We start from the raw sequence: 25,833 nt of genomic DNA, 5'->3' as shown, positions 1-25,833 counted from the left end.
GTGAGGAAAATACACGGGGCTCAGAGCCTCGTATTTTTAAAATCTTTTTTTCCTTCTAATTTATTATTCTTTTCAAAATAACACACTGTTATTTACTCACCAATAACATACAATTATCCTTGCTTTTATTTATTGGTTTAATTCCATAATCTCGGTCTTTTTTGGTGTTCGTCAGGAACTGAATTTCAAAATAAAAATAACCGGAAACAGACGTAGGCCTATAAGGGACAGTTCGAGCATCATTGCGATTGTCAAAATGTTTGAGTTTAGGATGGCCGAAGACACTACATTACCCAGAATCCCCAGCTATCGTTGAGGACTACAGTCCCCGTGATTACACTTCTAGGTCTGGGATTGGATGTTGGAGTGGCAGTGCGCCAAGGTTACAGCGTCAAACAGCTGTGTGAAATGGAACGAAACCACGCCAGACTATCCAAAACTGGAATCGAACGCCCCCCCCCAGAACTACACACTACACTATTGTGTTTCGCAAAATGTTCTATGGGACGTCTCTACTGAAATTTTTCGTTTTCCCACAATTAGAAGTTGCCAGTATTAAACACATTGGTGTTATCAAATGTAAAACATATAATTAATAAATGGATAAAAATCGCTGTCCATAATGCGCAGCATCAATATATAGCATTAATATACCCACATGAAAGCTCATTGATACTTTGTAATTCTACTCCACTACAATTCAGAGGTTAACCTGGTATTTTTACTCCACTGCATTTATTTGAGTTACTTTGCAGATTCTGATTAATGATGTGAAATATAAACAACCCTTAAATCAGACTTTAGTTACACCTGAGTAAAATTCAGATAAGGTGATTGTCAAGTGCCAACAATCAGGAGAGATATTTGATACTTGTGCTTGAGAAGACTAAACATGTATCTGCAATTGACATTAATGGAAACGAGTAATAAAGTATATTAATTACTCGTTATTCTCTACTAATAGTTAATTAAAGACTATATATTATGGCTATTTTGCACATCCCTTTCAAGATTTCAAGATTTTAAAGGTGTATTGACATATCATACACAACTTACGGTGTAGTTATGAAATGAATGAAAAACTTGGGTCACAGGTCCCTCAACAGTGCAGTACAAGACATCTATCAATATGTGTGTACCTCCACCATTAAACTGTCATATTCTGCACATTTCTTATTCTATCTACATACATAAGAGTATAATCCATATGTATAATATCAGTTAAAATAAGTGCTTCAACATAGTTAACATTGCAGGAAAGCAATATATTAGACGTTAAGTACTTTGTATTTATCTGTAGATAGATACCCCCAACGTTTTTTTCTTATTTAAAAGAAGACCGTAATCTGTTATTTAATGTTTAAATAAAGGTTAATTCGTTTTTCTGTTTTGCACCTCCTCCTATTAATATCTTTGTACATCCTGCACTAAACTGTTTTATTGAAGAGATCACTTATAGTATCTTCTTGATTTTTTATATTCTATATTTCTATCACAGACCTTCTACTTTCCCCCTATGAAAGTATATGTACTCTTAATATTTTTTTAATCAAATATAACACATAAAAACAATAATTCAATAACGTGCTTTAACCACTAGGCACACAAGGTACACACAGACACTTATGTACAACATCTGAAGATGTGTAGTTTTATTCATGCTTTCACATAATTTTACAGCATATTGCTATACTATTTCAGAATCAGTATTTACATTCTTACATTCAAAATGCAATCCAATTCAAATCAGTAATATCTTTAAAAACTACAGTCCTTTTTTATCAGCTGTGCACCGTTATGGTGTAAATATAACCTATCTATGAATTACATCAAATGTAAAAGTCAGCCGAATTAGTGTTGATACTGCAAGGAGACGTATTGTGTGAAGAGAAATTGAGAAGTTTTTTAATTGTTGATATATTTATGATCCACGTCAAGTATTCAGTTTCGGCGGCATTTCTTCAGTTTTTCCATAGGTCTTATCATCAGGGCGCTATAAATAAAGAACTACGGCAGATCTGTAATATTTAATGCAGCCGAACCGTGTATTACAATGCCGTTATGTGATGACTTTCAAAGAGAAAAGCAAGAGCACTCGGAATTAAGTATTATTTTAGTCTTTTCAAATGTTTTCCGGATTTCATATAATATAAACACCAAATCCCAGCATGCATTGCGGCTAAAACATCCAATCAGCGTAGCTGAGAATCTTGGGTAATCGCTCGAAATGCCCACGTCTGTTTCCGGTTATTTTTAAATTCAGTTCCTGACGAACGCCAAAAAAGACCGAGATTATGGAATTAAACCAATAAATAAAAGCAAGGATAATTGTATGTTATTGGTGAGTAAATAACAGTGTGTTATTTTGAAAAGAATAACAAATTAGAAGGAAAAAAAGATTTTAAAAATACGAGGCTCTGAGCCCCATGCATTTTCCTCACAGACGTAAGGTAATCTTCGTCATAACTAGCAAACTAAACATCATGTACATGTACTGCACAAATAATCAGAAATAAAAACTCATTACTCGCATACAATGACATCAAAACGCATTTTAATGGCCAAATGAACCATAAAATAGGCATTTTTCCACCGAGAATAACACGAAGGACAGCCATTGTTGTTGATCACGTGGTCTGGGAGCTGTTGCAGCGTCCATAGCAACCACCTTAGCAACCATGAATGTGTACACATTCATGAAGTAATCTTCGTCATAACTAGCAAACTAAACATCATGTACATGTACTGCACAAATAATCAGAAATAAAAACTCATTACTCGTATAAAATGACATCAAAACGCATTTTAATGGCCAAATGAACCTTAAAATAGGCATTATGAAGGTCTATGGGACGCCCTTCCCGTAGAAGCCTGACGGTCAAGGGGTCCGCTGTCCGCAATGAAGGTCTATGGGACGCCCTGCCCGGGAAAGGGGTACCCTGTACGTAATATAGCGACGGGGAGGGGCCCTGACCGTCCGTCAATATGTGACTGGATGGGAGTGAGAACGTGTGTGTGTGTGTGTGTGTGTGTGTGTGTGTGTGTGTGTGTGTGTGTGTGTGTGTGTGTGTGTGTGTGTGTGTGTGTGTGTGTGTGTGTGTGTGTGTGTGTGTGTGTGTGTGTGTACATATGCATGAGCGTAAGCATATTTCATCTAAGTGCTGACAGCAGACTATTAGAGAATCTATCTGTAAGCAGGAAATACTACTATTGTAAACAAACACATGCACGTGGATATATCTCTAAAAATGAAATGGTTATGTATACTCATAGCCTTCCTTTTCTTATTACTTAATTCCCTGTAGTTAGTCAGTTAATAAACTAGTCACTCTATATCACTCAGACAGTTAATATATTAATTGTCAGCCATTCATGCAGTAAATTATCTGGCAGTCAGTCGGTAAATTAGTCATGCAGTAAATAATTCAGTCCCTCACTCAAAAATGAGCCGGATCATTAAATCAAGAAGGAGTTAATGAATCAGCCGGTAAATCAGTCGGCAAACTCTGATTCAAGTCAGTCAAATAATGACTCTCCCTCTTTGGATGCAGCTTCGTTTTCTCCCCACAGCCAAAAGACAATGACCGCTTAACCTCTGCTCAGCCTGCCAGCCTGAGATAACACTCTGCCAATTAACTCACAACTCCGTCCTTACGGAAAGAGTTTGCGTGTGTCTTAGTGTGTGATTGTGCAAATCTGTATGTGCGTGCACTGCGTATGTGTTGAAGCCTCCGTGTTTTTTAATGAGTGTGCCGTTGGTATATTCAAACGTGCACAACAACAATGTTTGTGGAACACGGGCACAAACTGTATATAGTCATGCATCCATCTTCTGTTTCGTGAGTGTGTTTTTGCCCTAAGATCACTTAAAATATTTAGAGGTAAGACGAGCGAGGGATTTAGCACCAGCCTGTAAGTGCTACTCGGATGTCAGCGATATATTGTTCGGGGGGAAAACATTCAGCGTTATGAAAAAATGGGGCATTTAAAAAATATATATATTAAGAAGAACGAAAGAAAAGGAAAGAGAGATTTTAGGCTCTGATTTGGTGGTGATTGCGTCTTATAAAGGAAGGAACACATCTGTAAGCAATGAGGATGTCTTGTCTTTACTTACATTTTTCACGGAGACTTAATACATTCAAAGTCGCACCATAGGATGCAGAAGATTATACGGTCTGATGCATAGTGGCAGTTCCGTAGTTTTACTGTGAAAATGAGTTGTTATAATACGAAGAAAAACCCATAACTGTTTTTCATTTATTGCAGATTGAGCATTTTGGCTTCACTTTTTTTCCGCTGCCAGTGAGGATGTAATGGTTTACCTGACACAAGAGATTTGACAGTTGATTCAACACTTACAGTAGCACTTCTTTTTTCTTTGCTCAATCTGATCCAGCGTTTCTGTTGAGGACTGCATTTGCAACATTGACTCACTTAGCAGCTTTTCAGTGTTGTACACACAAAGTGGCATGCACTGAAAACTGTATTTTGAACACTTGAAATATATTATATTATTAACATTTTAAACTGTATACCCCGGTTATCTAGGCACTTTATTTTGTTTAATGTATACCACGTTTATCTAGGCCCTTTTTGGTTTTTTGTTTGATGTATATATGTCACACTGTAGGACTGCGAGAAACGATATTTCTGGATGTACAACATGTAGAATTCTTGACAATAAAGCTGACTTTGACTTTTTTGACTTTAAATGGCATGCTCTGACACACTAAGCACAGAGGGGAAAGACTGATTCATTCATGTGGAGACGGAGTGAACCTTTTGAATGTGCATTAGAGAAAGAGCCCTTGTCCTAGTGTTTCTATTGAGTGGATTATGTTCAAAAAGAACCCCAATTTAGCCCTTGTTCATTATTCAACAATCACCTCTGTATCCACTTTCCTAGAACATGACCTGCGGGGTGTTTTCCCAGGGGGCCCAAGATGATTCAAGAGTAATTGACAGATTTATGATGGTCAGGGCATTTCTTACCTTTTGACTGCCGCTCATGTTTGATGAATCTCCACAAAGCACCTCAGTCAGCACAATCTCCTCTTCCCTCTCATCTCTTCAATTCCTCTCCTCTCCTGCATTCTTCCACTCATCACCCACTGGCTCTGATCTCTCCCTAATTGGCCCCTGTCCCCAGTCATTTTTCGGGGATCTCACTTTCACTGCAGGAAATAACAGTTAAATGTTTCCTGATTACAGTACAATAAAGTCCCCTTGCCTCCAAATGCTATAGCTTCCATTTTCTCAGGACTCTCACTTACATCCTTCCTGATAACATCTCCTACATTTCTTAATTACCTCCTCTCTTATTTCGATCTCTCCAACAACTCGTTCTCTAAATGTCAGGTTTTTTTCATATGCCAGCCTCTCACTAAAATACCACCAGTCGTCATGTTTATTGGATTCTCAGGATGTTTGGATTAGTGTGTGTGTGTGTCAGACGATTTGCAGTGTACCCCCTCAAACTGAAGATGTATTAAGTTATCCACACCGCTCACTTGCTGGACCAGACTTTCGCTGTAAAAAAAATTGTAGAAGGGCAATTTTACGTTCATGACAGAGGTGGTTTGAAGTATCTTTACTGTACATGGGTTTTATCATCGTACAGTCATTACGCACACTAAATATAAATGCTTGTCTAAAAGAGTATCGATAAACCCTGAGTCCCATGCATTGATTTTCACTTCATTTGGAAAACATTTTGTCAAAGCTTGACCCAGAAGCCTCTGTGTCTCTACTATTGTTCACAAACACAATACAAAAACTAATTTTGGAAAAAAACATTCACACAACCATTTTGACAATGTTTTGTGTTCCTCTCCTTCATTTTCCCCATTCAACAGGTAAATATGCCATGCGAGATTTGATCTATCGGTTACCAGGCAGTAGTAGTAGCAGCAGCAACAACAACGCCACCAGCAGTGGGACCTCCGGGACCACAGGACCTCCCAGCAAGGCCATGTCCGACGACACGGTGACTGCCATCTGCTGCGCGCTACACGAAGTCATCACCAAGAACATGGAGAACGCCAAAGCCCTGCGTGATGCTGGGGGCATAGAGAAACTCATCGGCATAGCCCGCAGCAAAGGAGACAAGTGAGTCGGCAAAAGTTCTGAAACCAAAATAAGTTATTGATTTGTTGAATAACAGGTTAGACAAAGTGAAGAAAAAAAATATATAATATGTTGTGTATCATTGTATAGGCACTTATCCAAAGGTACGCATTTGGAAACCCTTAAGGCCCATTCATGCAGGTGTGAAGTGGCTGAAAGTTGGACAATTTCTCTGTCAATGGTAGATCTCCAAAAATACCTTACAGTGCTTCGAGTGGCAGTAATCTTTACAAGCTCAGAACCAGAATATAACCTGCATTACAGTGTTAGTGGCACGCTTCTGAGCTACAGTGGAACCACAGAGTTCATCCCCACGACTTAAAGTAAATGCATTTGCATGAGCCCCAGAATGGGTTACAAATAAAATCCTCATAGGATGCTAATACAAATCAGAAGAAAAAATATGTATTGTAGGTTTATAGAAATGTATGCCATGTGTATTTATAACCCCAGAACAGATGTGCCTGTGCTGCTGTGAAAGTGGTTGTTAAGTCATGATGATGATACGTACTACTAGATTTTAAAACCGGGATTCCTCTCTGGAAAGGTGAAGAACACTGACTGTAACTCTCACGGCAAAAGCATTGGTTTCTGACACAGACATGTAAACAACCAGGTGGAAAGTGTACTAAATGCTACATTGTATATGCACTTTTCTCTGGGTAATGTTTTGATTTGATCTGTCTTCCCTCATGATCAAGGCCAACCAGCCCTGAACAACTGAGCCTGAACCCTGATATGTAAATCCCAGAAAAATATATAATGAGATTCTCAGTGTGGTTTTGCGCCATACCTGTCAACCCATCACGCAGCCCACCCTGTAGCCTCAGTAGTGACCAGGTCTTTAATGTGGCCCTGCATCCATCACTCATCGCTGCACCTGCCTCCCTGTGACCGCTCATCCACAGACGCTGGTCAGAGAACACGGAAGATGTAGCAAGAATGTAACCCCTGTCGCCATGGGAGACCCTGCAGGGTGTTCTGCCTCGCTGCTATGGCAACTACCATGTCAGGGTTTGCCATGGCGCCCGAGTGTTATCAGACGCAGGTCAAATGTTCATTTACGGTTATGGAGAGAGACTCAGTCTGCTCAGGGAACAGTGCTCAGGGGGGCCATTACAGAGAGAGATGAGGTGCTGGAAGGAACCTTCTTACAGCCAGCGCACATTTCACAGGGAGGGTGGGTAGCTGCTAATGCTCCCACACATCTTCATTTCCCCACGATAGGTACACCGAGGATAAAAGCTCCTTATCAGCAGAGCCATAATACATTCACATAATCACACACACTCTCATTTTGGAAATTGTCCATTGCAGCATTTTCACAGACAGCAGCCACTGTTTGCCAACTTATTTTCAAACTGAAAAATACAATTAATAGAAAAAAGAATGATACACGTGTAAATATTGCCTCGTTCTTTCCAAAAGCTGACACTTATTGCGTAATTTAAATATAGCTCATATCATAAATTCATAATCTTGCAAGGATTACAATAGTTAATAACATTTGAGGTTGCATGTTGTTATCGCCGTATTCACGCATTGCTGGGATTCATTCCAGTGAAATTGGAGAAGGCTCTCTGTTGATACTACAACCTCATACTGGATTTCAATCTTTAAAACTATTTTCTGTTGTTCTTACTGGTGATAAAAAAGAAGCCTGTTTTCAGGAGGACTTTTGTAAGCGTGGTTGACAAATGTAAAATGAGCATCCTTTCTGGTGCCATCTGTAGCTGTTAGAAAGGCAGGGCTTCTGAACTGACTCCTACTGGAGTCATTTGTCAGCTAAGTGGCAGGGTTGGGACCATTAGCATGGCATCGAGGGTCATTTTAAACTCATCTGGAAACTCTCTGTTTTCCCCGAAAGAAAATCATTCTCTGCTGAAATGAGCAATGGCCCCCTTACTCTTAAAGTGGTCACAAGTGCCACAGGCCTCCACAGCTGGTAAAGACAGGGGACAGGATAACAGAGCAACATTATCCACAGGGAAAGTTCTCAGAGAAATAACTCTCTCTCCTCCTCTACCTGTCTCCAGACACTCGGCCAAGGTGGTGAAGGCAGCCTCTCAGGTCCTCAGCAGCATGTGGCAGTACAGAGACCTGCGCTCCCTCTACAAGAAGGTAGGACGAAGCACAAACTGTGTGCCCAATTCCTCTGACCCTGTTTGTCTCCTGCTAAACCTTTGTTTATATTTACTGTCACTCTCTGCCCCAAACAGTATTATTTAGTGCATAACAAATCATTTTTTCACTTTCCTTGCCCAGGACTATGCCTTGTCAGGATTTCCTGTTGTCTCCAGACTCAGTGAGAAGTCATGCCGCTAAACTAATTTCATTCTGCTATCGACAACCCAGCCAGACCTTGGCACAAACCCCCACTATCAGTCAGCGTTTTGTTGAGGTTCATGGTATTGATTTGATGTTTACAAAATATACAACTGGGAGAAATATGTCCATGAAACTATCATCTTCATCACTGTGAGGGTCATTTATTATAACCGCAAAATCATGCCCAATGTGCTCGATTATGAACGCCCTGAGTCATGTAAGACAGTATAAAGCGTTCATGACTGTCAACCAGGAGGCCACTATTATTGAGCTATTTAAAGTTACATTACAAATGAAGTGATTTTAACCCACGCACGCGTTGGCCTTGAGGTCAGTCATAACCACCTCCACACACAAGAATAATGGAGCTCAGTTGGGAACCTTCACAACTCAGCAACAGTGTTTACAGAGGCAGGTGGATCAATACCTTTGTGTTAGTCTCTAGCCCATTGTTGGTTTTTTCAACACAGACATACAAACAAGCTAACATTGTGCTAACGGTTATTTAGTCCATCAGCAAGACTGAATGGCGTTAATGCTGCTGGCTACAGGGAAACTGCAGCTCATTATGCAATAACTGGTAACTCGCGGAGAATGGCACAAACAAGAAAGTAGTGAGAAAACTGTTGTAGAGATATTATGAGCTGTGTGTGTGCTGCTCCCACTCAGACACACTCTTTTATCCGTCTCTTTCACACACACAAACACAGATGAAAACCCACTTTCTCCTCCCTTGGGATATGTTGCTCCTATATAAATGACAAAGGTCCACACACTCGTGCATCGTGATTAATAGGTAAGGACAGATGTTCTGTTCCTCTCACTTGTAATGAGTGTTTTGAATGAATAACTTCAAACCAAGGTTACCTTCCATTCAGCCCCCCAAAGCCTTAAATGTGCGTTCCATTAGGATGCAGAAATATTAAGTAACACATTCCAAGTAGGTGTCCTTGGCTTTGTATGTGTTATTTCATCTCTGTGTGAAGGGAACAAAATCACGAAGGAACTTGTTTTTTCATGTCTTGGAGATGCTTGTTTGTGTCAACAACTTCAGCTCTGCGACAAAGACATCTTGTATATGCTTGCAATGAGGTTTTCTAGTCGACTACCTTCCGAAGCCCTATTCCCAATTATTTAATCTGTTTTGTGGGCAAGTATTTATATATTAAGTATTGTCCCAATTTCAGCTTTTAATGAGAACTTTGTTGAAAGACATTCAGCAGAACACCAAGAGATATTCATCGAGAACCACGACATACTTCACTTCAACAAGTCATTTCTTCTTTTGTTGTTTTCCTCCTCAGATACTGTTGAATATAAAGTACAGTTTTCAAAGCTCTTGTTAAACCTCTAGAAATGAGGAAGACTGAGCCCTCATTCTACAAACTAATGAACAAAAACAACATTTTTCAAGGTATAATTGCATTAGAAAGAAGAGAAATACATTCGTGCCCACATGATTTATAGACAAATATATTCGACCCAGAATGAAATCCAGTGAATTCCTTGCATGGTGACTCTGCAGTGGGCTGTCCGAGCCCCAGACTTCTGACTGCAGTCACTTCAGGACAGGCCGCCCCGTGGCATCAGCCTCTGCTCGTCTCATCCTAACGACTGTGGCCTCTATCTTCATTCGTCATCCTCTCGTCCCAAGTATCCCTGCTTCAAACTTCTCTAATCATTGCCACAGAACCGTGTTACACTCCACTGGATGGCATACACTCCAGCTATCAGACATGGAAGACATTGGCTTTTCTTGGCACCTAGAAAAAGGTTGCCGTCTTTTGTGACTACTTATTTATTTGTACATGTTTTACCCAACCTATCTTTACCTTAGGAGCCTTTTTTTGACGGAAAAATGATTTGATAAAGGCAGATATTAAAAGAAAGACTTGCGTAAGATTGACACACAATCAATCTTTGTTTTAGATCTGTCTCATTTAAACCAGATCATTACTGAAATACAAGACGTCTCACTCCCAAAAAATGTATCCATCATCTTTAAATTGATGTAAATATATCCTCTGCAGTCTGTCCTGTTTTAGCCACGTGTACTTTATCATCATCATCTAGATCAAAAGCCTGATGACGCTGTTATCTAGAACTACTTTTATTCAAAGCAGCGCAATTTCAATTGTCTGACAATGTCGCTCTAAAAATGATTTTTAAATCCTGATGGACACCATACCTTACTGTTTACTTCATGAATTCTTCCATGTACACAGCTCAGTTACTGACCAACCTTATTTTAAAACTGTGGAAAGTGTTGCGTCACACTTTGACTTTATCACCCAAGTCCAGAGCTCGCAATAAATGACCGCTCTATCCCTGCATGACGTATTAGGTCATTACATTACATGTCACTTGTTAGACGCTTTTATCCAAAGCGACTTACATACTCAATACAGTGGGCAATCCCCACAGGAGACATTTGGGGTGAAGTGTCTCAGGGACACAACGACATGCTGACTGCAGTGGGGTTTGAACCTGTGCTCCCATGATCCGAACACCAACGCACAACCCACTGCGCCACACGTCTCCCTAGGTCATGGGTGTCAGCTGCAGCAAAAATCCTGTTAGTCTCCAATCCAAACATGGATTAGCATACAATTTAGACGAGAGTGGAGTCGGATGTCTCTGCAAAATGTTTGTGAGCAAAGGCGAAGAAAGATAGATCCACCGAAGAGGAAAGAAAAGCGAGGGAAGTAAGGATAGAAAGTGAGGTGAATGCTTGAAATGTAACAAAATAAGCATTTCTTAGTTATGTGTGTGTAATTTTAGAAAAGGGGTGTTGGGTCAATAATGAGACAGTTTGAGCTGTGTTGGCGAAGGGTTGTTTGCTTTGAAGTCCTGAAGTAATGAGAGCATTTTGAAACATACTTCCCAGCTGTGTAGTAGTAATGGACTGGGGTACATGTTTGTTTCTGTGTGTGAGTGTCTTTGAAGAAGTGTGTTTTTCTCAAACGTTAGTAAGAAGAGTTAATCACTTCCTACAGCAGTGCTATGGGAGCAGTCTAGTCTGGGACAGATGCAGAGAGAAAAAATAAATGCAACAGAACAGGGCTGGGCTGCCCGGCAATATAAAACGATAGTTACGGCTGTAACTACGGTTCTATGAGTCCCGGATGACCGCCAGAGGCGGTGCTTTAGCACTAGATATGTCCATCGCGCGCATGCGCAGTTCGAGTACCAATAACAACAAAGTCACCTGTGACCCACGTGACACCGGCTATATCAGCCGGTATTGTCAGAGGATCTGTTCCCCGAATCTTCTCGCGAGCACACAAGAATTCTGAGTGACAGGGAACTCTGGCGGTCATCCGGGACTCATAGAACCATAGTTACAGCCGTAACTATCGTTCTATTTCGTCCCTACTGACCGCCAGAGGCGGTGCTTTAGCACTGGATGACCTATACCAACAATGTCATGAAGAATCCAAGCCCTTGCTCACCACTGGAAGCAGCGGAGCTCGGCAAAAGGACCACGCCCAAAGAATGGGGAGTGGCGACATTGACCTGATGACAACTGGAGAATGTGCCAGAAGACGCCCACGACGCCGCGGCGCAGATGGTCTCCAGGGGCACCCCTCTCAGGGCAGCCCAATATGTTGAGATGCTCCTTGTAGAGTGGCATCTCAGCCTGGTGGCAGGGGGCGGCCACTGGCCCCGTAAGCCTGTGAGATGGTATCGACAACCCAGTGGGGAAGCCACTGGTTAGAGGGCCTAACCTCCTTTAGTGCCGCCAGGGCAAACTCAAGAGTTGCTCCTCCTGCCGTATACAGGCAGTAGCCTTGATATACGCCCTTTGGGCACCCCCCGGGCACAGCAACTTCGATGTGCCGTACTCCTGAATGTCAAAGCGTGCCAGCTGGGCAGGCTGATTGAAGTGAGTTTGTGGAAGGACCCCGGGCGGGAATGCCACATTTGCCCAAAGGGCAACGCATGAGAGTCCCACCTCGGGCATGTATTGTTTATGGAGAGGACATGCAACTCCCCGACTCACTTCCCTGAGGCTATGGCAAGCAGAAATGCTGCCTTTGTGGGCAGCCACCTAAGCCCCACCTGGGCCAGGGGCTCGAAGGGAGGAGGTGATAGGGCATCCGGCAGCAAGGGCAGGTGCCAAGCCGGAGCCCTCGGGGTGCAAGTAAAGCCCCTCTCATAAAGAGGGACACCGACCTGTGGCACCCCGCCGTGGCGCCGTCGACCCGAACATGTCGGGCAGAATCGCAGCCACATAAATTCAGAGTGGAGTGAGAACGTCCACTATCTAGAAGGGACTGTTGTCTAAGCAACAATGTACATGCTGTCCCCAAGGAAACGCACATTCTTGCCCCCCAGTTGGGGTAGAAAGTGCGTGAGTGCAAGCTGCACGGCCCGAAGCTCTAGCACGTTGACCCTGCGCGCAATCTGCTGGGCAGACCACTGACCCTGAACGGTCCTGCCCTGCCGCACTGCACCCCACCCTGAGAGACATGCACCTATGGTGATGGTCTCCTGGCGGGATGGGATGGCGCCCATGGGCACGCCTACCAGAGATAGGCCCTGCCCCTCCAGCGTGACGGAGAGTGGAGCAATGCTGCGACACCCTGACTTCACTGTGCCTGTGCCACTTGGCGTCCAAGTGAAGGCTGTTCAGCCACATCTGCATGGGGCACAACGACAGCGGGCCTAAGGGCCCAGCGGCCGAGGCAGCTGCCAGTCTGCCCAAGGGCCGGAGGAACTGAATATAAGGCACCCTCTTGCCCGGCCCACGTGGAAGTAGGCATCCCTCGGTATGCAGTATGCGTATGCAGTAGTCAGCATATAGAATGGCAGCACCTTCAGGAATCTGTTGATTCCTCTGAGGTCCAAGATCGGGCGAAATCCGCCGACTTTCTTGCTCACGAGAAAGTATGCCGAGTAGAACCCCCTGGCTAAGCAGAGGGTCTTACTGGGTTGATTGCGTCCTTGGACAAAAGGACGGACAACTCTTGGCCCAGAGGTAGGGCCCCTGCCGGATCGCTGACGACTGTCAATTAGACCCAGCCGAAGGCTAGGGGCCGGAGCTGCGGTCCGTACCCCTGGGTTAAGGTGAAAACCACCCAAGGGACGGAAGTACAGACTGCCCCGAAACTGAGCTGCTGCTGGGAAAGCAGCCGCCGACCACCCTCGGGATTTCAGAGCCCAGCCCCCCGGACCCTGGAGCCTCTTGGGGGGTTCCGGTCAGGCTCTGGGGCACGAGGCCGCCTGGAAGGCGGGCGACATGGGGCACGAAAGTCATTGGGAGGCGGTTGAGTGGGCCGCTAAGACCTCTGCAGACCACCCCTGTAATCCAGCGGCTGAGTGCGGCTGCTAGAGCGGCCCCTGGGCCTGCTGGGAGTGGGCACAGGTCTGCGAGGACCCGAGTGCTGCTGCCTGGTCTGCCTAGCTTGGGCGGCACACTCCAGTGCCTCCGAGGGCAGATGATCTAAACAGCTCCCCTGGCTCGACTGGTACGCGACGGAGGACTCTCCGTCAACCGGAGGAGGTGCGTCAGCCGAAGGAGGGGCGCCAACTGAAGGAGGGGCGCCAACCGAAGGAGGGGCGCCCACCGAAGGAGGGGGGGGGGGGTTAGCAGCCCCTACACCGGGCCCAGGCTGAAGGGCCAAGAGGCGACTTCATCATGCCCCTATCGGCAGCTAGCCGATCCACTTTAGAGGACAGCCTATTTCTAGTCCTTCTATTGGGGGGAGCACACAAAGCCATCGCTCCCTCAGGTCGCCGGGAACGGCCGAATTGATCTGGAGGAGTACGTGACAAGGAGAGGTGTCTGTTGGCTGCTGCCAGACGTTCCACCTCAGTGATTCGAGCCACTCTGAGCACCCGAGGCATGCAGCTACAGCTCATGCAGGCGTTTACCGTGAGAACCTCCCTCAGATGCTCGAATTTCGTCCCCACTGACCGCCAGAAGCGGCCGAGGCAGCGGTCGGGCTCAAGAGAAACCCTACAGGCGCTACATGAATGAACCATTCTGTAGGTAGCCAGATGCAGCGTAGCCGGGAGCGGGTGCGGGAACACGCCTTCACCAGCTACCTGCTTAATGGAAAGAGTAGAGCGTTGCTGCTACTCGCCGAACAGAAAGAGGGATGTAATTACACCCACGTTACGGCAGAGGGAGCGGGAGCGGGATCACTGCCTTCACCTAGCTGGATTAGTAAATAAGGCAGTTTACCAAGAGCGGGGGCGAAAACACTGCCTTCACTGGCTGAGCTAGAGGCGAGTGCCAGATGCAGCGTAACCGGGAGCGGGTGCGGGAACGCAGCCTTCACCAGCTACCTGCTTAACAGAATAAACAAGGCAGTTTAGCGTCTACCAGGAGCGGGGGCGAGAACACTGCCTTCACTGGTTGAGTTAGAGACGAATGCCAGATGCAGCGTAACCGGGAGCGGGTGCGGGAACACAGCCTTCACCAGCTACCTGCTTAACAGAAAAACAAGGCAGTTTGGCGTCTACCAGGAGCGGGGGCAAGAACTGCCTTCACTGGTTGAGTTAGAGACGAATGCCAGATGCAGTGTAACCGGGAGCGGGAGCGGGAACACAGCCTTCACCGGCTACCTGCTTAACGGAAAAACGAGGCCGTTTGGCGTCTACCAGGAGTGGGGGCGAGAACTGCCTTCACTGGTTAAGTTAGAGTCGAACGCCAGATGCAGTGTAACCGGGAGCGGGAACACAGCCTTCACCGGCTACCTGCTGAACGGGAAGAGTAGAGCGGTGCTACTACTCGCCGAACAGAAAAAGGGATGTAGCTACATCCGCATTACCGGTAGAGGGAGCGGGAGCGAGAGCACTGCGTTCACCTAGCTGGGTAAAATAAAGAAGCTAACAGTATACGCAAGACGTTAGCCGAGCGGCTGCTGCTAACGATCAAGCGAGATCAAGTCAAATAACACACATGTTTAAGACCAGATAACTAAAGAAGAGAATAGCACAGAGCCGTAGTTACAGCAGTAACCATGGCCAGGGCTCACACGGCATCTAACCGTAGTTACAGTAGTAACTATGGCCAGTACTTACACGGCTTAGCACCGTCGTTACAGTCGTAACTCTGGCCAGTACTTGCACGGCTTGGATACTTACCCAGCATAGAGCCGTAGTTACAGTAGTAACTCTGGCCAGTACTTGCACGGCTTGGAACCGTAGTTACAGTAGTAACTATGGCCAGTACTTACATGGTTTAGAACCGTAGTTACAGTAGTAACTATGGTCATTACACGGCATAGAGCAGTAGTTACGGTATTGCCTATGGCCAGTACGTGCACGGCTTGGAACCGTAGTTACAGTAGTAACTATGGCCAGTACTTACGGCTTAACCCCGTAGTTACAGTATTAACTATGGCCAGTACTTACACAGCTTGGAACCGTAGTTACAGTAGTAATTATGGCCAGTACTTACGGCTTAGAACCTTAGTTACAATAGTAACTGTGGCCGGTGCCTAAAAGTGTCAGCCAACGGCTGCCCACTAGACAATATAATATTGGGAGGATGAAATCCTCCTTAATGGCCATACATGCAGAGCACACGGCACACACAGTGAAGATTGTTCTCTGCATATCGTCCTAGTGCTAGGAGTCTAGTACTAGGAGCAGTAAATACCACGATATAGCGCTACTGCAACCATACCATGCGTTTACCGGGAGCAGCAGCGAGAGCACTGCCCTCACCGGCTGAGTTAAATAATGAAGCTTAACCGTACATGCAAGGTGTTAGCCAAGCGGCTGCTGCTAACAATCAAGCAACCAAGTCAGAACACAATGTTAAGACCAGATAATTAGCTTCTAAGAAAGAGAACAGCCCGCATAGAACCGTGTCTGGTTACAGTAGTAACCGCACATGCCGAGCACACAGCACCCGCCGTGAAGATGTTCTCTGCATATCATCCTAGTGCTAGGAGTCTAGTACTAGGAGCAGTAATACAACGAACTAGCGCTACTGCAATCAAACCCTATGCTACAGGGAGCGGGAGCACTGCCCTGAGTTAATAGTTAAGCTCAACAGCAAGGTGTTAGCCAAGCGGCTGCTGCTAACAAACAAGCGACCAAGTCAGAACACAAATGTTAAGACCAGATAATAGCTTCTAGAAAATAGAAAGTACTTACCTTACTTTCTGCATCTAAACGAAAAACGGGTTTAAAGTATGACACTCTTGGCTTTCCATACTAAATCGAATGAGGGACGCAGCCAAAGCTGGGACTCAAATGCTAATGATAGCTCGGGCACAACGCCACAAGCAGAACTTTCAAAAGAGCATAAGGGCAACTTTATGGGAGAGGAAGCGGGAACACTGTCGTCACCAGAAAGTCTAAGCCACAAACAATAAGACGGTAATCAGGACAACTTGGCTGGGAGCGGGTGTGGAAACACAGCCATCACTAGCAACAAGCTGACACAAACCTGTCTGTCGAGGCTCTGCACAGCCGGCGCAGCTCCTGGAGGACGCGTCTAACGACCCGTAGCTCCGACTGTCAGTCGCGAAGCTTCACGCGGCCAGCTGTTTACAGAGGAATCCCTCAGATCAAACGTTCAAGCCTGAACGCTGTAGGCTACGAAAACGTAGCCACGGTACCCTCGCGCAGCGAGAAGATGAAAAGGAACAGATCCTCTGACAATACCGGCTGATATAGCCGGTGTCACGTGGGTCACAGGTGACTTTGTTGTTATTGGTACTCGAGCTGCGCATGCGCGCGATGGACATATCCAGTGCTAAAGCACCGCCTCTGGCGGTCAGTAGGGACGAAATAGAACCAAAAGTTGAGAGCCCATAAATAAACAGTAAGTCGTATTAAAATAGCATCTGAGAGGACTTGAAAGATCAGTGGTGTAGCAACCATCAATAAACCAAAGCAAAAATATGTTTGTAGCAACACTAGCACTGACTTTAAGATAAATCATGTATTACAGTCTCCGGAGTGCAGTAACACTTTTCCCCAAGTTTGTTTGGATTTTTGGCAGGATGTGTGCTCTTTCTGTGTGTGTGTGTGTGTGTGTGTGTGTGTGTGTGTGTGTGTGTGTGTGTGTGTGTGTGTGTGTGTGTGTGTGTGTGTGTGTGTGTGTGTGTGTGTGTGTGTGTGTGTGTGTGTGTGTGTGTGTGTGTGTGTGTGTGTGTGTGTGTGTGTGTGTGTGTCTGTTTCATCTAGTCCCTAGGAGGGAAGCCACAGGTCACTTTGTGAAAAAAGAAATCCTTCCTAATAGGAACACAAGGACAAAATGATCCGTTTCCTTTAAACTAACATATGTTCTATTTCTCCCTGGCTCAAACCAATGAGCAGAACACAGATTGTAATGCTCTATATTCACACATTTGTCCTTTGTCATATCAGCGTTAAACACGTCATTTCGGGCTACCTTGCCTCCTATCTTCATAACAATAATCTTTCTTGGGGACTTAATCAGACATACTCTCTCTCTATTTTCCACACACACACCCACACATTATTCTCATGTCACACACGTCACACAAATCACAGAAACAGATACAGGCGTATGACAGACGGGGTTCAAGGTCAGAGAGATGCTGTTTGTCACACGTGACAGATTTACAATATGTTCCAGGGATGTGTAGTTCAGTATGTGGTTGTGTTTGTGGAATAGGATTGAGTGATACATTTGTGTGTGTTGTGAATGTGTGTGTGCATTGAGTGCCTTGCCATTCGCAGAAAATTATTGAGTTCAAAATTCCCAGGATGTTCCTATAAAATCAAAGGAATACGTTCTATTTTTAGCCTTTAATTTGTGGTGATATTCTGAGTTTATTTTGTTTCATTTAGTTTTAAACTTAATATCTTTAACTTTTATACTCACAATACCAGACATTTAAAGAGACGACCTTGTACATTGAGAAACCAGGTATACATTTTTCACTATTTTCTAACATTTTATATCATTTTTCTTCCAATATTTCGTTTGCACAATCGTTCTCACAGTTTGAGTCTGAGCCTGATTTTATTGATTTTTAGACTGTAGAATTTGTGACAATCGCTCAAATACACAGTGCTTTTAATGATTTGTTGCAAGAATGAAAAGATGACGTGCTTTTCGTCTCGACAGCTAAAAATAATTCATCATCCACTGCCACACAGCGTAAACAGGGAAATCAGCTTCAGTAGACATCAAACCTAGCTGAGGCCTCAGAGGCTGCCTCACTCTGATGTTCACCTGTAGGAGACAGTGAACGACAGACCAAGAGGAGATGGGGGGGTAGTTGATATAGCCTTCTCAGTGGAGGCTAACAACAGTATTTACGGATATACTAAAAGCAGAAATACGGCACACTCTTATGGTTTTCTTGCCCTTTCCAATAAACACAACAGTAGCAGAAAGGTCAAATCCTAAATCAACAGAACCACAAGCAACCAAAATAAAGAAAGCAAAGGTCAAGGTTACATTATTCCAGGGGGGGTAGACGGATCACGTGTGAGTGAAGAGCTCGCTGCTATAAATCTCTAAATCTGAGTGTGAAATAAGTGATAGAGAGAAATGGATTGAAGGGCTGAAGAATGACAGTGTGCAGCGATGGCCAAGGCCCAGAGGGGAGCCCCCCCCACTCATCATGTGTAACCTTTTACAGTTTCTGCCGTAATTGCTGTCTGGCATGAGTGCCGCCAGACACACACACACACACACACACACATCTCATTTGTTGGGGCAGTAATCGCTATTTTCCCCCGACCTTCAACTTACCATCCAGTGATGGTGAGTGCAACAGGCGAAATGGTTGCCTGGCAACACTTTTTTTCTGCTCTCATTTTTGCTGTAGGGGCAGAGTAGGTGTGTGCGAGATAAAGGGATGGGGGTGGGTGATGGGGCACCAGAGAGCTGATGTCTGCAGGTGTGGAGACACATGGTTAAGTTACAATGTGAGGTTACACAGTACGCACACATTGCACCTCTGACAGGGTGCAAAGTGAGGGGGGAACAGGTGCTGTCGGATTTGGTCCCATATTAAAATGTGATGTTGATTTAATATTGATTGAACACATTAAAGCCGACTGGCTGGCTGGTGGGCCAGACAGCACACACTAATTGATGTGCCAGGAAACAATATTGTTTTACATTTGAGTGGATTCCACAAAGAAACTGAATTATAAAGAATAATGGATTTGACTATTTTACCCAATAAACCTGATAGAATCAAGAGCTGGAACAAGCTGGTACAGCATATGCATTATCCTGTGTGCAATACAATGTTGTTTACAACCGTAAAGTAGTAGTACTTGTAGGCAAAGTTATGCACAAAGAACATCTGTATGACATGTGTGGCTGTGACAGAACATGTTTATATATCCTCCTCTGTACGCTCTTCTCCAATTAGTATCCCTCTTGTGGATTCATTTATTGTAGAGTTGAACTATTGCCTGTTTTGCTCAGGGGCCCCCTTAAGGAAGCCTGCGGATCATTACTGGCCCCCATTTGTGCGCCACATTTATGGGCGGCAGACAGCACGCCTCACTCTGCAAAATACATTTGTCATTCAATATTCAGCGACCGTGTTTGAGCAGCAGGACACTTTGTCCAATTGCGCTGGACCCAGTGTTCCACAAGGAGGTTACATAGTGTATAATGAGATGTGTTCGGGGGGCAAAGGAGAAAGAGAATATGAAACAAGGTGAGTGAGTCGGAGACCAGAGGAGATGGTGATAAATAGATTAAGCTGAATGAGGGAAGGGAGCTACCTTTGAACTACTGTGTGTCAGAGGATGTCAGTCCTGTGCCAGGAGTCAGGGGAGGACATGGGACTCAGTCCAGCCTTCCCTCTCTCTCTGCCTCTCCATCTGCGCCTCTTCCTCTCATTACCCCTCTCCTCCTCTCGCTATCTTTGCTCTCCTGCCATTGCTCTCCCTCCATCTTCCTCCTCCTCATTCCTTTCTGTCATCTTTTGTCTTTCTCAGCTTCCACCCTGTCTCCCCCCCTCCCTCATCTCTCTGCCCCCCCTCCTCCATCTCTCATCCTCCAGTCTCACTCTACTGAAGTGATTCACCTCTCCTTTGGACTCAGTCACAGCAGCCTAACCAGTGTTCCCGCTGCAGAGCCCCCAGGCACTAAATGTATGATGGAACATGTCTGCGTTGGCTTTTATCATGTGCATGCGCTGTCCCTTCAGAGGTACCCAATTATCTAAATGCTAAATTGAATTTGGTTCCAGCTCTGTGATTGTTGTTGACTTTCATAATCCATTTTCATGAAAAGGGCTTTGCTCCAATCACCGCTACACTAATACAGAAACAAAGCTATTATAATTATGCTTGTGGATTTGTTAGTTGTTTTTATTTTTGTTCTACAGCGACATGTGGGACTTTCGCTAAGCTCAGGCTTGATGCAAGTGTTTCAATTTGTGGTGTAAACAAAGTGTGGGTGTTGTGAGGGCTTTGATGGCCAGAATGCATGGCGGATTCACATACCCCAGTGGTGAACCCAATAAATATAATATTGATATTTCTCAACAAAATATTCATGTTTTAGTTAAACGTGCAGACTTCAGATTTAGCTCCTCAGCTGAATCAAGAGCAAAATCCATGAAAACTTTCCATTTCCTGCCAGGTATAATTTGTCATAATTTTCATGAAAAAACACATATATTTGTTTCAAATGTTGCAAAGGGAATGGACCATGTGACAGTAGACCTCTCTTTGTACACATCGATGTATAATGTGTTTCACTGTGAACACTAAACAAACACTTCTCCAACTGAATATTGGTCTTGAAGACGAATGATAAACAATTTCTTCTTTGTTTGTGTTTGTTTTGCAGGATGGTTACTCCCAGTATCACTTTGTGGGCTCTTCCTCAACGATAGAGAGAGACAGACAGAGGCCCTACTCCTCCTCACGAACTCCCTCCGTCTCCCCCGTCAGGACGTCTCCCAACAACCGCTCTGGTGAGGCACATATGACATTTACTATGAATAGTACATACTGTATTATATGCTTCAGTGTTTGCGTGTTTCCCTTCTTCTACCTCAGCTTTCTAAACATCATGGTGCAAAGTGATTTTCCCCACCTAAAGAAGTTTTAAATTAAGAGGTTAGAACAAATAAATAATGATCTGGCAATGGGGCCTTAAGAAGTTCAGGTGCCACAGTGGATGACTCTAAAAATGGTGAGTAAAATAGACCATAGTGCTTTATACCCAAACAGCAGTTCCCATGTCAGGAGTTTTCCACAGCAAATCATCCACCTGCCCTCAACACATTTAAAGGGGACCTATCATGCAAAATGCACTTTTGTACGTCTTTTATACATGAATATGTGTCCCCGGGGTGTCAGGGAACTCACCAAGTGTCAGAAAACACAACCCTCTCTTTTCCTCCATACCCAAATCTCTAAAAACGGGGCTGCAACAGAGCTGATTATTATTTGAATATGTCTGACGTCAGAAAAGGGGTGCTCCGCCTATATGGGCAACTCTCCATCCATCAGGGGAATGAGAGACCGCTCGAAAGCACTGGAGACGCTGTAGTACATATGCCAGGCCTGTAAGTGGCGCTGTAGTCTGCCACAAAAGCAGAATCAGCCCTTGCAAAAACAGGGCTGGAAAAGAGCAAATCGAGTGAAATGAGGCATGGCTCATCATCAAATGCATGATCTGTTTGGTATTTTGAAAAAAAAAAACTTCACAGACATGTTTTATATAGGTATGGCCTTACCATATATGTTTCAAATATAGCATGATAGGTCCACTTTAAGGTCTTGTAATTGTTGCTTGAAAACTTACATTTGGATGAAAGTGAAGCAACATTAAGATAAGAAAATTAGAAATGGTTCCTTTGGTGAGTTTCTATTATTTGATTGATTTAGTTTAACTTCTAATGTCAGCATGTCGGTAGATGTGGCATGGTACGTATTAAAGCAATATGAGATAATTAACTTAAATAAACGTAATCGATTAATAATGTATACGTTGTTTCTTTAAATCGTTCAACAACAGAAGTGTTAAACAGAAAATGGTGCTTTTACGGTCAGTTTCATAATACATTCTAGATTCGGGTCGGTTATAAATGATTTTCCCTTCTGAAAATGGTCCACCTTTTTGGAATTGAGTTAAGCAAGAGGTGCAAAGATACAACTAACTAAGACTTAAGATAATGAGCACATGTATGTTGGACATGAGTATAAGCAGAAGGTACACGTCACACATGGATTCTAATGAGCTCTAACTTCAGACATTTAGCCAGCAGCATCAACATTTACCAGTCGATCAGTCTAAATAGCTGTGCCCTCCTCAGGCTTTCATGCTGTATAATTATGGTTAGCCTTTAGCTGGAGCCCATTGGCCTTCATGCTTAGCAAAGGGCACATTAGCATTAGCTGTTAGCATCGGTAGTAGAAGGGCCTTCAGCTGAGCTTTCTCCTCACCGGGCTTAGCAAGCTGATGAGGCAGAAAAGTACTTTCCTTTCCTCCCGGCTTAGAGAGGTCTTCAAGGACCCGCCTAAGAGAGAGACAGAGGGAGTGAGAGAGGGGGAGAAAAGTGTGTATTTGTGTCTGTGTGTGAGGAGACAGAGAAAGAGGGAGGGAGAAGATAAACAGCGAGGGAGATAAAGAGAAAAAGCAAGGAGGCAGGAAGAATTAGGGATTGAGGGATGGTTAATGCGGTGAGAAGGATGTGAAGCATGAGGATTTGACTTTGGCAAGCGACATTGAAAATAAGTAGTTTTGAGATTGTAGTGCGGAGAGAAATGTGTGGATGCCAGTGGAGTAGGTCAGAGGAGGTGGGAAGTATCTCCCATCTCCTCTCCCTCTCTGCTCTCCTCGCCTTCCCCCTCATCTTTCCACTCTACCGCTCCCCTTATCGTTCACCCGTTTCATTCTTCTCCTCCTCTCTGCAGTAATCCTACTTTCTTCTCACCTTTCCCTCTGATCTCTCACTCTCACTACAGGCTGCCTCAATACCCAGATACACACACCCACCCCCGCATGCATCTGTATCTCCTCTTTGCATACGCTCCAGACTGCAATCCGGCCCTTAGAGATGGATCAAAGCAGAAGGAGTAATGATGGCGTGCAGGCACACTGGGAGGGGAGGAGAGGAAGAGTTAGTGTCAGGACAGAGTGGAGAAACCATGAGAGAGATAGAGAGGGGTAAGGGAGGTTTGCAGGCTAAGAGGAAGACAGAGAAACAAAGGAGGAGTGAGACCTCTTTATCGATCTTGCCCCCACAGGGTCCTGCTGTGTTTTGCACTGATAGAACGAGTCTCCCAGCTTCTTATATCCTGCGGTTAAAGCCAGGTCCCCACGGTAACCATAACAAGTAGTGATGGCGGTGTCTCCCGTGGTGTGTGACAGCTCTGAGCATCCGCCTTAATAGAATTTGCTGCAGAGGTGACAAATGCTGAAAATTAAATGTCAAAAGTGTCAAAACATTATAAAAGTCTGTAGCTCCTGTCTCCCCTGTTTGCTTTGCTAAATGTTTGAAATGTAATTCATTCCAACAACCATTTTTTTGGACAAATGTGCGTGTGTGTGCATAATAGAATATCTTGGTCCAACACGAAAAGGCTGAGTAACAGAGACAAGGTTAGGATGCTACTTTGCTTTTTAATGTCAAACTTGAAGGGTTGGTTAAAGTTCTTTCTTTGAAATCTCACTTTATCTGTTTGAATACCAAAGTCCCTCCAGAAATGTTAAATCCTTTATTATATCATGCTAGTCACATTTGTCACACACGTGTTTTGCCCCGCCGCTAATATCTGGGTATAATAGAACAGCCAAAGAGAACAAAGACTTTTTTATCCTGATTTTTGGCGAGCCTTACATCTCTTTTTTTGTCCAGAAACGTGGGAAATATTTCTACTTGTGCAACTGAGAGTGATGCAGTCCATTAACTGTGTGTGTGTGTGTGTGTGTGTGTGTGTGTGTGTGTGTGTGGTGTGTGTGTGTGTGTGTGGGTGTGTGTGTGTGTGTGTGTGTGTGTGTGTGTGTGTGTGTGTGTGTGTGTGTGTGTGTGTGTGTTGGGAAGATCTCACACACACACACGCATACACACACACACACGCATGTATTGAGTATTGAAGCAAGTGTTTCTCTCCAATAGCTACAGTCCTCATCTGCAATCGTAAACGCTGAGTTAAACGGGTCTAAACAGCTTATGTTTAGAATGTCCTTCACTTCTGGAGGTATATATACTGTGTGTATATATTCACTGCATGTGTGTGTACGGCAGGCAGTTACAGGAATGTTTAGCTAAGCATGGCTAAGGGTCTGATACACAGGTAGGCAGGATTCTGGCATTTCAATGTGTCAAGATAGCAGGGACTGAGTAAGCACCATAAGTATGCTATAAGGGGATTACATTGTGACATGCTGAGTGTGTATGTGCGAGAAAGTGGAATAAATACAGTGCATATATATTATGTGTGCTGCTGGGTCTGTCCTGCTGTGCATAGGTGCACACAGGCATGTGTGTGATGATGCGTTCATGTGTGTAAGGTAGATGAGTAGATCTAAATGCTTGAGAAAGTGACAGACAGAAATAGTGTGAGGTTTTGAAACTGAAAATAGGAAAAGGAATAGCATTTATTGTCACAGTAACCGATAAACTAGCTGCAACTACCCGACTACATGAAACACCTCCCATCAGTTATATCTTGGATGACATTGAGAGTGCATGGAAACTATCAAATACATTTAGATAATAATAAATCAAGAAATAAGCACACATTTCCACCATGTGTTGTATAAAACTTTGTGTAAGATTTATATAATCAACACTGTTAAATACCATCTATTTTTAAGTCTATTCAAAAAGAGCACATAGGGAACATGATGCATGGGGTTGATTGCAGCGTACTTGAGCTCATTGGATTGGGAGGTTGGGATTACTCACACAGAAATGGAAACGAACATCGACTGCGATTTTCCAACCACTTGCCATCCAAAGTGGATCGGTAGCAGCACTATGATTTTCTGTCATTACTTATTTTGGTCCAGACATTTTGCGTAAATACCGACTATTTTGGCAGTTTGAGAAAGAGAAGAGAGACAGACAGAGGCAAGACAAATAAGCAACAAAATGGGAGAGAAAGAGAAAGAGGGTGACACTTGTCTGACAAAACTGGTCATTATTTGGCCTCAACTTTAAGACCTGTCAGGTATAGAAACCTTTATATTTGATCACCATGACAATTATTTTTAACATGGCTTGGAAAGTACTCCATCATTAGCGTACCTGTATGTATTTTTTGTATTTCTATTGCCTGAGAGCTCTACTTTTTGCAGGATTTGGGTTTACATTACCAGTCATGCCATTTGTCATCCTTTATGAGGACCAAAGAATAAGACTGTGTGTGTGACGGAACCATGTCCAGTGATCACAAGCAGATACGAGCTGACTGTATCAATCTGTGTTCCACCTGTCAAGTCTCAGA

The 25,833-nt window shown here is 44.1% G+C and overlaps 1 protein-coding gene across 1 annotated transcript in view; it reads left to right on the top strand.

Annotated features, from left to right (window-relative positions):
• The window catches only part of LOC117443720 (catenin delta-2-like), a gene marked incomplete at both ends in the record, with an annotated part of 74,784 nt that extends 53,437 nt beyond the window's left edge, over window positions 1-21,347 (top strand). Inside the window, 3 exons of the mRNA XM_034079609.1 lie at window positions 5,859-6,111; window positions 8,166-8,250; window positions 21,221-21,347. Of these exons, the coding sequence (XP_033935500.1) occupies window positions 5,859-6,111; window positions 8,166-8,250; window positions 21,221-21,347 (465 nt within the window). The remainder of the gene's footprint in view (window positions 1-5,858; window positions 6,112-8,165; window positions 8,251-21,220) is intronic.
• Between the last annotated feature and the right edge of the window lie 4,486 nt (window positions 21,348-25,833).

Source organism: Pseudochaenichthys georgianus, unplaced genomic scaffold, assembly GCF_902827115.2.
Source record: "Pseudochaenichthys georgianus unplaced genomic scaffold, fPseGeo1.2 scaffold_664_arrow_ctg1, whole genome shotgun sequence".
Lineage (NCBI taxonomy): Eukaryota > Metazoa > Chordata > Actinopteri > Perciformes > Channichthyidae > Pseudochaenichthys > Pseudochaenichthys georgianus.
The sequence above is the reverse complement of the archived record's forward strand: the minus strand, read 5'-3'. Positions and strand labels throughout refer to the sequence as shown.